This window comes from Charadrius vociferus, unplaced genomic scaffold (genome assembly GCF_000708025.1).
Source record: "Charadrius vociferus isolate BGI_N301 unplaced genomic scaffold, ASM70802v2 scaffold507, whole genome shotgun sequence".
Lineage (NCBI taxonomy): Eukaryota > Metazoa > Chordata > Aves > Charadriiformes > Charadriidae > Charadrius > Charadrius vociferus.
Window position 1 is genome coordinate 794035 of NW_009649235.1, and position 15746 is coordinate 809780.

The following is a 15746-nucleotide window of genomic DNA, read 5'->3' on the forward strand; positions in this document are numbered from 1 at the left end:
TCTTAGACTTACTACAGTACCAGCGTTACATCAAATATTTATGTTATCCTTTGAACAGCGGAGTTGTCATTTGAAAATAAAGCAGTCTGGATGCTGTATTAAAGCAAACAAACAGAACGGGTACATTTTCCAAATCAAAATCACTTCAGTGATGAAAAAAATATTAACTGCAACCTCCAATATTAAATATATCCCTCTTTCAAATGCTCAAATTAACTTAGAGGTACTTAGAAAGTCAAAAAGCATTGCAGCTACATATATAAAATTTCAACAAAGATTCTATAAAACTACTAATTTAAATAAATTGCTTCCAATGTGTAAATCAATTATTTCTAATGTACTCATGAATAGTTGCTAATTCCAGTGAAGCCAGATTTGTATAGAAGAAATTAAATCAGCATTTCTTATTTACTGTTTGTATCCTTCTTCTATCCACCGTATGCTTTTCTCTGTATGTTCCTTCATTCACTCCTCCCTCTCTGCATCCCATTAAAATTGTTCTAATTACATTCTTCTGCTCAGTGGTCTGCTATTCACAACTGGGAAAGGCAGCAATTACTTAGAGGTTCGTTTAGAACCAACATTAACACTGTGTCAAGAACTGGCTATTAAAGGGGTGTGTGAAAAAAGCTTTTAGGGTCTAAACTCTCTGGAGGGAATGGAAAGATGCTAATGCTTATTATCCTTATCCTGAATTTCTAAAGTCAGCAAATAAGAGCTTCATCTCCCCCAGCTTTCCCTGCTATTATTGCATATTTACCTGAAATTACTACATTGAACTTGGTTGTGAACATTCTCTTAGAAACATATCTACGCTTTGTCTAAAAGGAAAGTATTTAATAATATTTATGTTGATTATATTACCTGAAGGAATATGCTATCAAATAATTCTGCCAACTGTACAAACCCCTGACATTTAAGATGTTCTTTAATTGCAGTACATTAAAATGGCAGCACTGTGCTTTTGACTTGGAAAATGTAGGAGCTGACCTGGGTTTAGTTAGGCCACTGAGCTGTGTAGTCTAAAGAATTTATCGTACTTGAAATATAAATAAATATTTCACTCTAATTAGAGCCGCAGAAAGCAGCTTGCCCTATATGCAGACTCTGTGAACGAGTCCCTCCAAACTTCAGCATTTCCCACCCTTTGCTCATCAGGCTCGTGACGAAGTGTGCTGCTGCCCCAACAGAACATTTCTGACATCCAAAGTGATGCAGTTTTTTAACCCAACAGGATGATGGGTTAATGATGGGTATAATCTCACTAGGAACTTGATTTTTCTTGCTTTCTTTATCATTTTCATGTTTCTTTTGGGTAGATGTGAGTTGAAACAGGAATGTCTACTAATCTGAGCAAAACAGATCTAAGAGAGGTCTTAAGAATAGCACATTTATTAAAGATACTTACAAAAGCCTGTAGGTGTTTTTCACAAACTGCTGTACTTTTTGTGATGGTGTTGTTTCATACAGCTTAAGATCAAATACCTACTTGTTGTCCTGAGCTTATAAAATATCATCATATCTTGTGAGGATACACTAATCCTAAGCATACTTTCCCTTGTCTCTTGGTCTTGGAAACTGAGACTGTCTTATAAGTTTATATGGGACAGTTTTATTTATAAATCCAGGAAAGCACTCAATTTTCATTCTTCAGAAAAGAAGACAGGAGCTGTCATCAGCAACTTCTGAGAGAATAAAATTGCTGCAACTGGTTGCGCAACTGCCTTTAACTTTTCTTTGAAATAAGATATATATAATGAAGTCTATAGAAAACAGAGTGATTTTTTTCCTGTGACATAAGAATCATAAATAAGTCAAATCAGTAAATTGTTTAGAAATATCTAAAAATAAATGTACTTTCACGAACTTCAGTAGTTGGTGATTTAGATTACAAAACTGAGCCTGAAAAATCTTCATTCATAGACGAGCTTGCATATGATGATATATATTATACCAAAAGCATAAATATTGCCAATAGGGTTACACTATCTTTTTCAATGTTTACCTTCATAAATATATCAGAGCCATCACACCAATACACTTAGAAATGCTTTCTCTCTGCAAGCTTTAATGTTAGAAAGAAAACAGCACTGAAATGTTTGTTTATGTCTGATAGGCTTTGCATATATGTATATAAATATATATATTTTAATAAGAAATAAAAATCGAAATATAACATGCACATCACAATACCATCATTACTTTTTTTCTTCTATGCTTGTGATATAAGCAGTTGAGAGGGAAGTGTGTTTACGCAGTCAGAGCTAATCATGTGCAGAACTTTGAATTTATTTTTCCGGTGCTAACATTGTAACTCTCTTCTGAAGAAAAAGTCTCCTGAGAACAGTATCACAACATGGAGGAGACTACGCCGTGTACTTCGCAAGTTCCTGAGGGTGGAAGTGGGTGGACTGTAGTAATGCACTCCTACAGAACCACGAGTACACCTGCTCCACAAATTCTTTCTGACAGTGCCACAGCTCTGAACGAGGAGTGTGGACCTGAAGATTTAATCTCAGTTGCAACACTGGTGCCAGCCATAGCTCAGGGCAACTCAGATAAACAGATTTCCTCTGTTCTCAAGCCATAAGATCAGAGTAATACTAACATACTAAAGGAATATTCATCTGATTAGTTTTAGTAGATTTATCTGAAGATTTAGGACTCAATCCACAGATATACTTAGTTCGTGTTGTAGGACTCTAGACAGGAATGATCTTTCAGCAAATCCATGGCACGGCCACCAGATTCACTGCCCAGAGCTTCAGCAAAGCTCTGTGTCCCTTTGGTCTCAGGCACTGCTGTGGCAGGGGGGTGCAGGGGAGCCCCACTCCCTCTCCAGTGCTACTTTCCGACTCTGAACTGACGCTCACCTTAGATCTTAGCCTTCCTCCCCTCCTCCTCTCTAACAGCATCAATTGCCCAGGTGTTGAGTCGAACATCTGTGGCAAATAGCAGACTTAGCTGGCCTTCCTTGCTTAGGAGGGGCTTGTCAAAGAGACTACTCTCCCTTTCTAAATCCTAAATATGAATGCTAACTGAAAAGCAGTGGTTTGATGACCTATTTCAAGGCCATGTGATGGAAAATCTCTTGGTTACCTATGTACCTAAGCAGGCAAGTTGTCCCCAATGGCTTCAGGGGGAGTCTCTTATGCAGTTAAAACTATACATGTGAATTACTCAGGATCTAACAAGCTGATCTGTGATTATGTTTTTTCTAGTGGGAAGATAATATCATACAGACAGCCACAGCCAAGCTTTATTGCTCCTCAGATTTTAAAAGGAATGGCAAAATTTTCTGCTAACATAAGTACTTAAAACACAACTGGAGTCCGATGCATTTGCCCCAACAGAGAACCTACTGCATAGTGTCAGTCATTGATTATAGGGCATAACGACAATAATAATGTCCTCACAGTTAGTCATTTCTGTAATTAACAATTAGCTCGTCAATGTACAAACTGCTCTTAGCTTCTCCTATAGCTGATAGCTAAAAAATCCTGGTCATTAGCAACACTGAACATCTGAATTCTTTGGGACTCTGCCCAGCCTGATGCAGATTACTCATCTGTGATACTCAACGGCAGTCATGCTGTACAGTGAATTTTTTGCTGAATACTGCATGTGTGAATGCTTCCAAAAATAGATACAGAGCTTACTGGCATAACTGCTTTATTCAGTGAAGTTACTCAGGAACATCTTTTTCTCTTTTTTGCAAGTTAGGGCTTAAATGAAAGACAAGCGAGTCAATAAAGAAAATTGTCAACAATTCCATCTTGACTCTGGACTTTTTTTTACTATTTTTATTTTTGGTATAATATATATCATTCTAATATTGAAGAAAACCATTTCTTTTGGAGAAAAATACAGCAATTGTGATACTGTCCCGTATGTGTATTATAGTGCAGAAAGACTATTATGTATGCATTTGTTTCCCTAGATTTTGGGGAACAAAACTCCTGAAGAGTCTACGGAAATTATCCCTTTGGAGATAATCAGCACAAAATCCTGTGCTATTTCTGAATGAAAGGTTTTAGCTTCTAGAAGAATATAATGGACATAAGAGTTGTGCTGGCCTTTCACACAGGGATGCCTTTCATCCTGGTGTCTGTCCTGATCAGAAAACAGAAGTGACTCCTGATAATATTATTGAGAACTTGGCTTACTGAATTTAGTAGGTCTGGGACTGTAATCCTGTTTGCCATGTTCATTTTTCCTACTTCTCTAAACAAGTTTTCATCTCCCAAGTTTCCAATGAGCTGTTGTAGATCGTCCAAGTTATATTCTGATAATAACCCTTCAGTACATATACAGGGTTTCACTAAGTGTTGCTGTCCTCTGAGACAAGAATGTCTCTATCGACTTTACAATCCAGGGTTTTAAATGAATCTTTTAGTTTTATGTCAAAACCATCAAGAGCATTTTATAGGGAAAAATGAATCCTAGGAGTCAAACAAAACTCATTATTTATCACAAGGGATACCAACATTTTTACCACGATTACATGTTTTTCAGAAAAGCAAAGTAGATGGAACAGTAATTGATGTCTGCGCTCAGAGCAGTTTTAAAACATCCTAAAACTAGTCACACTAGTCATTAAAGAAGTGACAGCATTAAGAAAATCAGTATCAAACAATTAAACTGCATCTAAGAGAAATCTTTCCACAATTTTGGCAGATATTATGAACAAAGCAAAATAAGAAAGCCAATAGACTTTGTTTTCATCTACTTGAATGTTTGGCTGTTTTCAGCAGAATGTGTTAATGAACATTGGAAAGGTGCACATTAACATATTTGATAGAAGGTAAAATGCAATGAGGGGATTTAATCAAAGCAATGAAGGAGTCTAATTAATGCAATCAGCATTAGGTCGTGCAAATATTTTCATTGAATGCCATCTTGTAAAGCCAGTGACGTGCAGGATTTTTGCTACTTAACACTATGCTGATGCCTGTACACGCTAGGATCAACAGACATGCCGGGGTAAAAAAGGCTACATTCATAGCTTTCTTCTCAGAATCCTTTAAACATAGGAAAACAAATGACGTTTTCCATGAAGTTTTCCAAAAACCTGAAAATTAAGTCTGTTGATAATTATGTTACACCAAGATGTTTTTTCCTGTCATTTTAAACTTGATTATGGTTTTCTTTTGTTTTTAAAATATTACAGATACTTACTTTAAAGCATTAACTTATCTGTTTATTTTACAGCCCTGTATGTTATAGCTTGTCATTTATAGAAGAGTCTTTCCCACATGTTTAAGAAACCTGCCCTAGCAATAACTTGCCCTTTATCTCTGGAAAACATTAAATAGCAGGGTGTTTTTTAAAATAAAAATATTTAAGAGCAGAAGATTTGTGTTCCTTAGGCACCACTTTCTAAAATGATGGCATGCATTACAATTGAATTTAAATTAAGTATTTGAATATTAAATAATAATTAAGTTGGGCTCTTCCTTATTAATGCAAGGATTGCAAGGCAGTATCTATACCATTTTGTCAAAAACTAGTTCTTAAGTCCTTTTGTGGGTAGCAAGTTCATTTTTAGCTACCAAGAACTCAGTCCTACAGGAGGCTAAGCCCCTTTATTGCCTCTGGCTTCAGCAAATACAGAAATACCTGGATGCTGTGTAGGAATCCCTGGAAAACAGAACAGTGAAGCTACATTTCAATTGCTTCAGAAATGTCCACAGCTTTCCATGGTGTCCTGAGGCAATGAGAATAACTCTTACAAAATTTCAATGCAGGTGAGCACACTCATTTTTGATTTATTTTGTGGCAGCAGTGACTTGAAGAGTTCAAAGTCAAGCTGGGATTTGTCACTAGACCCTTTCTAGAATGGGTTTAACCCACTTCTTGTATATGAGCAACTGATAATTAGTATGGATTTATTGTATTACTGTAAGAAATACATCAAAAGTCTCTCTCTGGACTAAAAGCAGTAGTCATGTGTATGTATGTTTGTATAAATAACTGATCTTTTTTGTTCATCGTTTGAAAAAGAAGATTAAAAAACTTAGCATCTTTTTAAATGCACTCTGAAAAAATATTTTTTCATATTTCTTAGCAAATATTGAAAAAAAAGAAAATTCACTTGTAGACTAAAAAAGAAGTTGGACTAAAATTTTCACTTCCATTTTTTTTTAGCTTGGCTTTGTTAATCCTAAATTTTAGCAATTTTTAAAAGAGAAATCTCACCTTGAAATGAAAAATTGAACTTTTTATTATTATATATATCACAACTAAAATGCTGACGTTTTAATTTCAGCCTTTTTTTTTTTGTTGTTGTTTGGACTGATAGTCAAAATACACATTTCAGTCAGCTGGGATCCCTCATTTCCTAGAACCAATTTAACCCTCAAAATACCCAGGTCTCCTTACAGCTATGTGATTTAGTCATTTGATTCAAATTATGCATTCACTTCAGTTACCAGTGTGGCTGCAATTCACAGAGATTTAGCCAAGTTAAACAAGACCATTCTTGTCAGCACAGTCTGCAGCAGCAGCTAATTCAGCACGTGGTGTAAGACCCACTCAAAATATAGAGTACTTGGCGGGAGCCCCTCAGCTGAGCTCTAGCCATTTCTCTGCCTCTTCAGTGCTAATAAAACCTGAGAAAGCTGGTTTGCACACATCTATATTTGCTGCCATCGCAGTCAATACAGACTATGGTGCAGCCACCCCATGCGTACGTTTAGACTTGATAGCTGACTTTAATAATTTATATACCTCTTTATATAGTTGGTTTATATTTATTTTATTTTAATTCACCTGATAGACTTTTAGTTGCTTAGTAACTTAGTAAATGTCCCCACGTCCTGAGCATCTCTATATCACATCCCACTCCTTCACAAGATGGCTTCAATGACCAGTCCCACTCACCATTGTAGTTTCTGCTATTGAACCAAAGCTGTTGATAAATATGTTGCAGGTAACATTTACAGGAGGACCTGCAAGTTGAACAATAAATAGAAAAATTGACAGGTTGTGTTCATGACATATATTAAGTATTGTTGTTCTCTTGCCAATGACATCATAGCACTTACCATTGTGGTTTCTGTGACTGATCCAAAACTGTTGATAAAAATATTGCAAGTAACGTTTACTGGAGGACCTGTGGAATGCAATAAAAATGTTGCAATATACATTGATATAAAAGTACAGATCCCTCAGCCTCCGTACAACCGGGTACAGATGTGGCTGAAAACAAGTAGAAAGTGAGTTTTCCCAAACAGATCATGTGAATATTGATCAAAAGCAAAACATTATCAACACTAATTTAATTAACCTAGTTTCATTGGAAGTTGTTATGAAAATAGACAGAACTACATCCTTTCATTTAAGGATTTGTAAGAGGAGTTGAGTGAGGGCATGAGTATAACAGCTTTTTCTTTATCCACAGTACCAGTGCAGAATATGCTTTAGCATTGCAACCACTCCTCTCTCCCTTCCTTCTCAAACTTAAAATCAAAAGATTCTCTCTCCACACCTATTCCACTCTGTATGCAATGAATTGCCACTGAAATTCCTAGCAAGGGCCACTTTTCACATTGACTCCAGTCCACTGAAAAAGGACTTAGACAAGCAGCTCTTCATGCACCTGGTCAGGAGATGTCTGCCTTGCTATAAAAAAATATTTAGCAGTATCTGTTCTGGCTTGACACAGCTTTCATTAAGCAGCTATTTGTGATCTCTTCCATCCTACCTCCTTTCCTTTTATTTAGCAATCACAGACGTGTAGCAGAATGAATGTGAACTTAATATTTAATTAATTGTCTATTAGCCTCCTAGTTTTTTTAGGCATGATGAAATAAACAGGGGTTCTCAACTGAATCAAAAAGGATTAATAATAAATGCCTGAATTCCAGTGACACAAAAGTTGATACAAGCATTGAGTATCGAGTGCTTTCTTCTCTCTTTTCTCATTATTAATTTTAATCGCATAACTTTCCCTATATTAAAAAAACAATGTCAGTGCACAGAATTTAAATACCTACATTTGGTTTCATGTTTAGATCTGAAACAGCTTTAAAAAAGATGAAAATGTTTTGACTTTCTTTTTTGAAAAATTGAAAGATAAAGTAATGTGCTAGTGAAACCCAGTACGCTACCAGCTTCCTGCGTGCTGAACCATCCACCTTTGAGAAAAAAAGACATGTTGGTTTTGGGAAGAAAAAACACAACAGTAATATGTTTTGAGGCTGTTAAATTCCAATGAAGTGTGTTGTTCAACTCAGTTTTTGCAAAAATTTAAAAACAAAACAAAACAAAAAAAACCCAAAACACTTCTTTTTTATGTTGTAAATGTGCTTTCACTTTCAAAACCAAGCTAAAACAAGCCAAATAGTCTGCTATTCTCCCTCCACAGTACCATTTTTATCCTTTTTACTTGATGATACTTCTACTAGTTGGGCAGCTTGACCAACATATTCCTCTACATCTAAACAAACAGAATCACTGAATCATTGAAGTTGGAAGGAACCTCTGGAGATCACCCAGTCCCCCTAGTCCATCTTATGTTTAAGTGGAATGTCCTATGTTTCAGTTTGTGCCTACTACTTCTTGTCATGTCACTGAACACCACTGAGAAGAATCTGGCTCCACTGTCTTTAACTACCCACCATAAGGTATTTGTGCACATGGATAAGATGCCCCTGAACTTTCTTTTGCCCAGGCTGAGCAGATTCAGAAGTCTCTTCTTGTATGACAGATCCTCCAGTCCTCCAGTCACCTTTGTCACCCTTTGCTGGGCCCATACCAGTAAGCCCATGTCTCTCTTGTACTGGGGAGCCCAGAGCTGAACCCAGCACTCTGGATGTGTCTCACCAGTGCTGAGCACAGTGATAGATCCTCTCCCTCAGCCGACTGGCAATGCTCTGCCTAATGCGGCCCGGGAGGCTATTGGCCTTCTTTGCTTCAAGGGCACATTACTGGCTCATGTTCAATTTGTTGTACACTGGGACACCCATGGCCTTTTCTGCGAAGCTGCGTTCCAGATGGTCATCTCCCAGATTGTTCCTCCCCTGCTGCTGGACTGCATCTCCCGTTGTTCAACACGGTGAGGCTCCTGTTAGCCCATTTCTGCAGCCTATGCAAGGCCCTCTGAATGGCAGCACAACTCTTTGGGGCATCAACCATTCATCCCAGTCTTGTATCATCTGCAAAATTGTTGAGGGTGCACTCTGTCCCATCATCCAGGTAATTAATGGAGATGTTAAACAGCACTGGCCCAGTAGCGAACCCTGCAGTACACCAGTAGTGACTGGCCTCCAGCTGGACTTTGTGCTGCTTATCACAACTCTTGGAGCACGACAACTGAACCAGTTTTCCATGTACCTCACTGCCCATTTAGCTAGTCTGTTCCAATAGTTTGTCTATGAGGATGCTGTGAGACGCAGAGCCGAAAGCCTTGCTAAAGTTGAGATGAACAACATCCACTGCTCTCCCTCACCCACGAAGCCAGTCAAGTTGTCATAGAAGGCTATTAGCATGTTCAGGAATGACTTCCCCTTCGTAAATCCATGCTGACTACCTCCAGTCATCTTCCTGTCCTTCATATCTGGAAATGGCTTCAAGGAGGATTTGCTTCAAGTTTTGAGGCAAGGCTGATCAGCCTTTAGTTCCTGGATCCTCCTCCTTGTCCTTCTTGAAGATAGGAGTGACTTTTTTTTTTTTCCTGTGATGAGGAACCTCCTCCACTCACCATGGCCTTTCAAAGATAATTAAGAATGGCCTCTCAATGCCATCAGCCAGATCCTTCAGCACTTGTGGGTGCTTCCTGTATAGTCCCATGGACTTGTCTGTATCCAGTCTGCCTAAATGCTCTGTAGCCTGATTCTTTTCCACTGAGTTTTCCTTGATCTGGACTTTCCCACAGGTCTCAGGGGAATGGGATTCCTGAAGATCAGTCTTATTAGTAAAGACTGAGGTGAAGAAGGCATTGAGTGCCGTGGCATTTTCCCATGCTCTTTGCCAACTTTTCTTCAATCTCATGGTGCTGTCTTGCAAAAGATGCAATATGTGAGCACTACAGCTTTGAACTCCCGAGTGCCAGCAGAACCTAGTAAACATGCTTCCTTATGTTAGGAAATATGCTATCATACCACAGACTGCAGTTCAGATGTACACTAAGTAGGCAAACACTAGAGCACTGGATCTTACAACAAAGCAAATATCTCCCCCCATTTCTCTACTCAATTGTATAATGTCTTTTACTTGCCTTCTGCTGGTAGATGTGGAATAGTATAAGAATTCAGTAAACCTGAATACTGCCATCAAAACAGGTCAAGTTCTCTTCATCCTCGGAGTTTTCTGGAAATAACTTTATTGGTGAGGTATCACCAATTCAATTTGTTTTCTGACCATTTATTATTGTTTATAAACATCAAAAGTATAATGCAAGATTTGCAACCAGATTAGCACAGAAGATACTTATCAGAGGATATATTCTATGATCTTAAGACCTAATATTTGATCATATAACTTATCAATTCTAAGCTAAAAGTCCAACCTTCTGTTAAAGTCAGTAAGATAGTAATGTTCCTAAGTGTACATAGGTAAAATGGGCCAAATGAAGTAGATAAGAAAAAGATAACTAACTAATCACTGAACTAGAGAATGTTTTTATTCTTTTTTTTATTGACCTTTTTTTTTCTAGATTTTTCTAATCTAATAGTTCCTTTTAAAATGAAAGCAGTAAATTTCTATGAAGTATAGTCAAGGTTTGAGTACAAAATCTAAAACTCTTCAAAGGCAGTGGAAACATTCAATTTGACTTTAGTGCCTAAAATCTAAAAGTACTTGACACTACCTCTAAAAAATTAAGCAAAATATACTTTATAACAAAATCATTTTTTCCCCCTAGTTTTTCCCTTGTCCCCTCCAATGCAACAAGGTAACAGTCCAGGTGTCTTTCAGGCACATTCAAGATCATCAAAGTGATTTTCAAGTCATAAGGAAAATGTCTGTTCTTGAAAGGACTCAGGCAAAAAAAAAAAAACCCAAACCCAAACCAGGAAGTTAATGCTCAAATCCACCAGAAAGCAGATGTCTGGTGTTCTGACAAACACCTAAGATATCACTTCTGTTCCCTGCAGCTCCCATCCCCCTGCTTCCCCAGAGGCTTTGCCACTGCTGCCAGTCGACGGGACTCTCCAACACACTGCCTTCTTGCAAAGCCCTGGCATTATGATGTGTCATATACCTCCTGTCACTTCGGGGCACTTAGCACTTACAGAAAGTCCTCAGCACTCATCTGCTCACCTCACCTTCAAGAAATCTGAATAAACCGAATATTCCCCTGAATTTGCTGTGGCATATTGCCTCATAGCTCCTGTACCAAAGGTGACTGTGACCTGCCAACGTCTGGCTAGAGAGTGAATCCTTTCCTTGTCAGCTGCCAGAGGGGGTGAATCCATCCCAATGCGTGGGGGAGTCCCCATGTAGAGTGGCGAGTGCCGAAAGCTGTACGCTGAGCCCCATCCAGCTGCTAACTGCAGCTTTTGCTGAATATTCTCCAGTATTGATAACACACAGCCCCAAAGCTTCCTTCATTTGGTAGGTTCTTGAGAAGATTTACTTGTACTCTTGCCCTGGAGATCATCCTAACTGCAGCTAATCATATCTGTATTCTCACATCCATCCATCCCAACTCTGCCTTTTTGCTGTACGGTTTCCAGGCTGCACCTGGCAGCCTTTTTCTCTTCACATTAATTTCAGCCATATAGCTAAAATGTCCTTAGTGGGAATATTATAATCATACAAGAGATTTAAAATGATACCTGTGCACTTGCCAATTTTCTTTGATATGTGTATTTATTAAGGGATTTTGTAAGGCAAACTAAAATACAGTACACACACACAGACAACTGTGGGCAAAGCAGAGAGACGTGGAAGCAAAAATGAGATAATGAGGCAGAACCACCTAATGGAATGACAGTGAAAATATTGGCAAGATATTTACAGTTCTGTGAAGAATCTAGTGTCTTTCTCTATACATAGTATTTTTTTGGTCCGTCTCTTGACTTTGGCCCATGTGCCAATGGAAGGAATTTTTTTCCCACCATCTTGGATGGTTTATTTTGTTCTGTATACAGGGGAGAAAGGTGAGCTGAAATGCCCTTCTCCCCTTACCACAGAGGGCAGAATAAGCATCAGGACTGTTTGAAAATACTAAAATCAATCTTGCCTGAGTGTGGGCATAGAGCAGACATCCAGGAACAGGACCAAGGGGCAAAGTGAGGAGGCAGTGATCTCACGAGGGACTGAGCATCCCTTCACATGTGGAGCAGGGTTTTCACATCTGAGATCAAATGAGGGAGGGGATGAAAATGTGGCTGAGGGCAGGACAAAGACCCAAATGCTGACCTAAGTGCTAGTAACACAGATCCCAGGACAGCAGGGGAGGGCAGCAGACCTTGCTAGAGATGGTTTATTAGTTGCCAGTTCTGGAGACAGATGCAATTTTAGCAACCAGTTCTCCTCAACCAAACTGAACAGACTCCAACGTTCAGCAAAGTCCTTATGAGACCTGAAACAGAGCTAACCCCTATGGAGGGCTCTGCTTTTGCAGCTGCAGTACTACAGGTGCCCGAATTACCACTTCAAGGGCTTGCCAATGCATCTCTACATGGCCCTGCAGGCACATTCCTGTAAGTCAGACAGCAAGGCTGAACTACTGCTGGGACACCTCGGCTGGCCATGGTCATTAGACAAGAGCAAGTTGTTTATCATCCTAGCTTCCTCGCTGCTCAGAGTGTGGCAGGCAGGGTAAGGGCTGGAGAAATGCCATCAAAGGCAGCACAGTCAATCCTGTGGCCAGGGAACATGGATATTGGGCCAGGGGAAGAAAGGCAGCTTTGATGCACTAGAAAAGTTCCTCTAAGCCACAGGGATCCTGTAGCTACTCCAGAAGCAATGCAGCTTGCACACTTGTTTTCAAGGATATGTATAATACATAGTCCAACCATTAACGAGAAAATTCACATGATTTATCAAGTTCCTTAAGGTTCTGGTAAGAAAGCAGGAGTTAGACCGCAAGAAGTCTTTATTGCAAGTACCTAGGTAAGCCTTCTCTCTTTCTCTATCATTCTGCCTTTGGGCAAAACCAATGGTTTCCTCTATTTAAACATCATCATCTCATTAGAGTGGTAACAGCAAGGGAAATGTATCAGTCACAGGAGGCAAAAATAATAACACCAGGACAACACAGTTACCCTAAGACTTACAAATCAAGGTGACATTTCTTGTCTTGTTGGGGACTTATGCCTTGCATTTATGAGTTCATCTTCCAATGGGATTTCCATGGAGTGCATCACCCTGACTTCCTAAGTGTAATCATGCCCAGTCAACAGAGAATTCCTTCTTCTTTAGAAGTATTCACCACAATCCAACCTACCACAGAAAATATTATGCTTATGCCACTTTTATTATTCATTGATGACAATGCTACCTACTAAGCAAAGAAATAAAAAACCTCCAAACTGAAAAAAAAACCCAAAAACAAAACAAGCCAACCAAAAACACAAGGGCAGAGATCTCAGTAACCTCTGAAATACAGTAATTGTATGGTACCTTGCACTGATGCAATTTGCTGGAAAAATCAAATAAAGACAAAATTATTGTTCTGCTTCATCAAGCTAAAACCAACATCCTCTGAAAGTTCATCTGTCATATATAATAACTTAGCTTGCTGAGAATGCCATAGCTCCTGGTGGGAATGTGGCGACAGTGTTGGGTGCCTATGGTTGCATCTGAGACTCAGAATCATATTCTGTGGTATCAATATACATTTATGATCAACAGAATAAAGCTAAGAACCACAGAGGCACTTACAGCACATGAGCAAGACCTGCAGAGATTTAGGTGTCTAAATCTTTTTTAGGACTCTCATTGCCACTGATATCACTGAGCCCAAATATTACCAAGTATCTGTGAGCTACGCCACTGATGGCAATGGTATTTACAGACTGGAGGAGACACAACCCACCCTAGCTAAAGCAGGAGAGAGATGGAGGCAACACTGAATAGAATAACCAGGAAAGTATTACAGATAGAGGAAAGTACAAGTTTTCCCTAGTTCCAGCTGCCTATTTCCAGAAGTGCACATGCAGGCATACACAAATATAAATAAACAAAATGGCATCAAAGGAACTCTTCTCTCACATCAAGATTTAAGCTGCTTGCCTTCATTGGTTAACTTGAGAAAATATCAGGGCAAAAATCCAGCCTCATGATGTGATCTGGATATAGAAAGGGAATGTCACATTCCAAAATTGAAAACTCTTCTTCAGCAAAATACCACTGAGGAGTCACGAGACAAATACTCCAGTGATTGTCAGATCCAGGTGATTACAGAATGAGTCACAGAAAGAAGATGTCTCTGGAGTAACTACAGGTAAAGCCATCTATATATATACATTGACATAGTCTGAGGTCAAACAGTGAGTAATCAATTTCTGAAGTGGTATGTGAGTTTTCAGCTGGGGGACTATTGCTGAACATAACAGGAATCATGCCGGCAAAATCCTATCAACATTTCACGGAAGGAGAATCCCTGCTACGATACACTTTTTTGTGCCTTAAAGCGCTTGTGAAAATTGCTGGATTGGCATGCTTCACATTCAGTGAATGCCTTTGTCCACAGACCCAGCTCTGGAAGAGGAAGGTAAGTCTCACACTACAAAATCTTTTCAGTTCTGAATTTGGCATTACAGGACAGCCCATACGACGTGTTCATTCTTCCCTGCCTCTTTCTGCTGAGGCTGATAACAGAAACATATATTACTGTCAGCTCTGGGGTGCAGTGGGATATTTCCACACAGGTTATCTAATAGACACTGCACAAGAACAATTTTCAGGCACTATTTTATTTCACTCCACAAACCAGGAGCTCAGAAATGAAAAGCCCTTTAAAACAGTTGACACGCTCCTGATTTACCCAGCTAACGAGAGCCAGCCTACAAAGAATGTATATCCATAGCAGTCACAACGGATTGTGTAAATGGACTGGAGCTGGCTTTCACGCAGGTAGTCTGAGGGCTGCTACTGATGTAGTCATGGCAGGTCAGAATTCACTGGAGGTCATTAACCTCAGGCATTATACCTTGTGCTGAGCTCTATATCATCTCCATGTGGCGCAGAGCACCTCTGAGCAAATTACTTGAAACCTACCTCAGATATTTCTACGCAAGCCTCAGTCACACTTGTGACTGAGTGCAGCCAGTCCCAGAGCTAAAGCCATCCATGTGCAAATGAGTTTGTGGAAATAAATCTAAAAAACAGTGAATCAGAAATCTTACATCTGGAAACTTCCTGTTGGAACTAGAAGCTTATAGTACAAAGTTATTTAGCACTTATGTCAACTTTGAAAATGTTCAAATAAATGTTTTAATTCTTCATATGTCCATAAAACTATTATTTTTTTTTCTCTGAGCTCTCTACTCTTCTTTCAAATATTTCCATTTCAAGTTATGACAAACACCTCACTGCAAGGCGTCTCTTTCTGGTCTTCCTTCCTCCAGTGCCATAGAGCAATGGGTAGTATTTGGGGAAATTGAATTGTTTACTTTTCTTATGACATGAAAAGATCGAGGTACCTACTTCTTTTCTTATCACAAAACAGTGCTCACTGAAGTGAGCAAATGGAAAGGCAGAGGCTGTCGGCCTCACTGGGAGCAGGTAGCAGAGATGCTCCTTGCACCTGATTCTGAGAAACTGCTCGGTTGCTTTGCATTAATGAAGACAGA

General features: G+C 39.0%; 1 protein-coding gene across 2 annotated transcripts in view; it reads right to left on the reverse strand.

Annotated features, from left to right (window-relative positions):
* The window catches only part of GLRA2 (glycine receptor, alpha 2), a 130733-nt gene that overhangs the window by 101556 nt on the left and 13431 nt on the right, over positions 1–15746 (reverse strand). The window contains exon 3 of one of the 2 annotated variants that reach the window (XM_009889039.1): positions 7047–7114. In XM_009889039.1, coding sequence (XP_009887341.1) covers positions 7047–7114 — 68 coding nt within the window. Of the gene's footprint in view, positions 1–6882; positions 6951–7046; positions 7115–15746 lie in introns of both variants that reach the window. The other variant, XM_009889040.1, reaches the window with a different exon arrangement.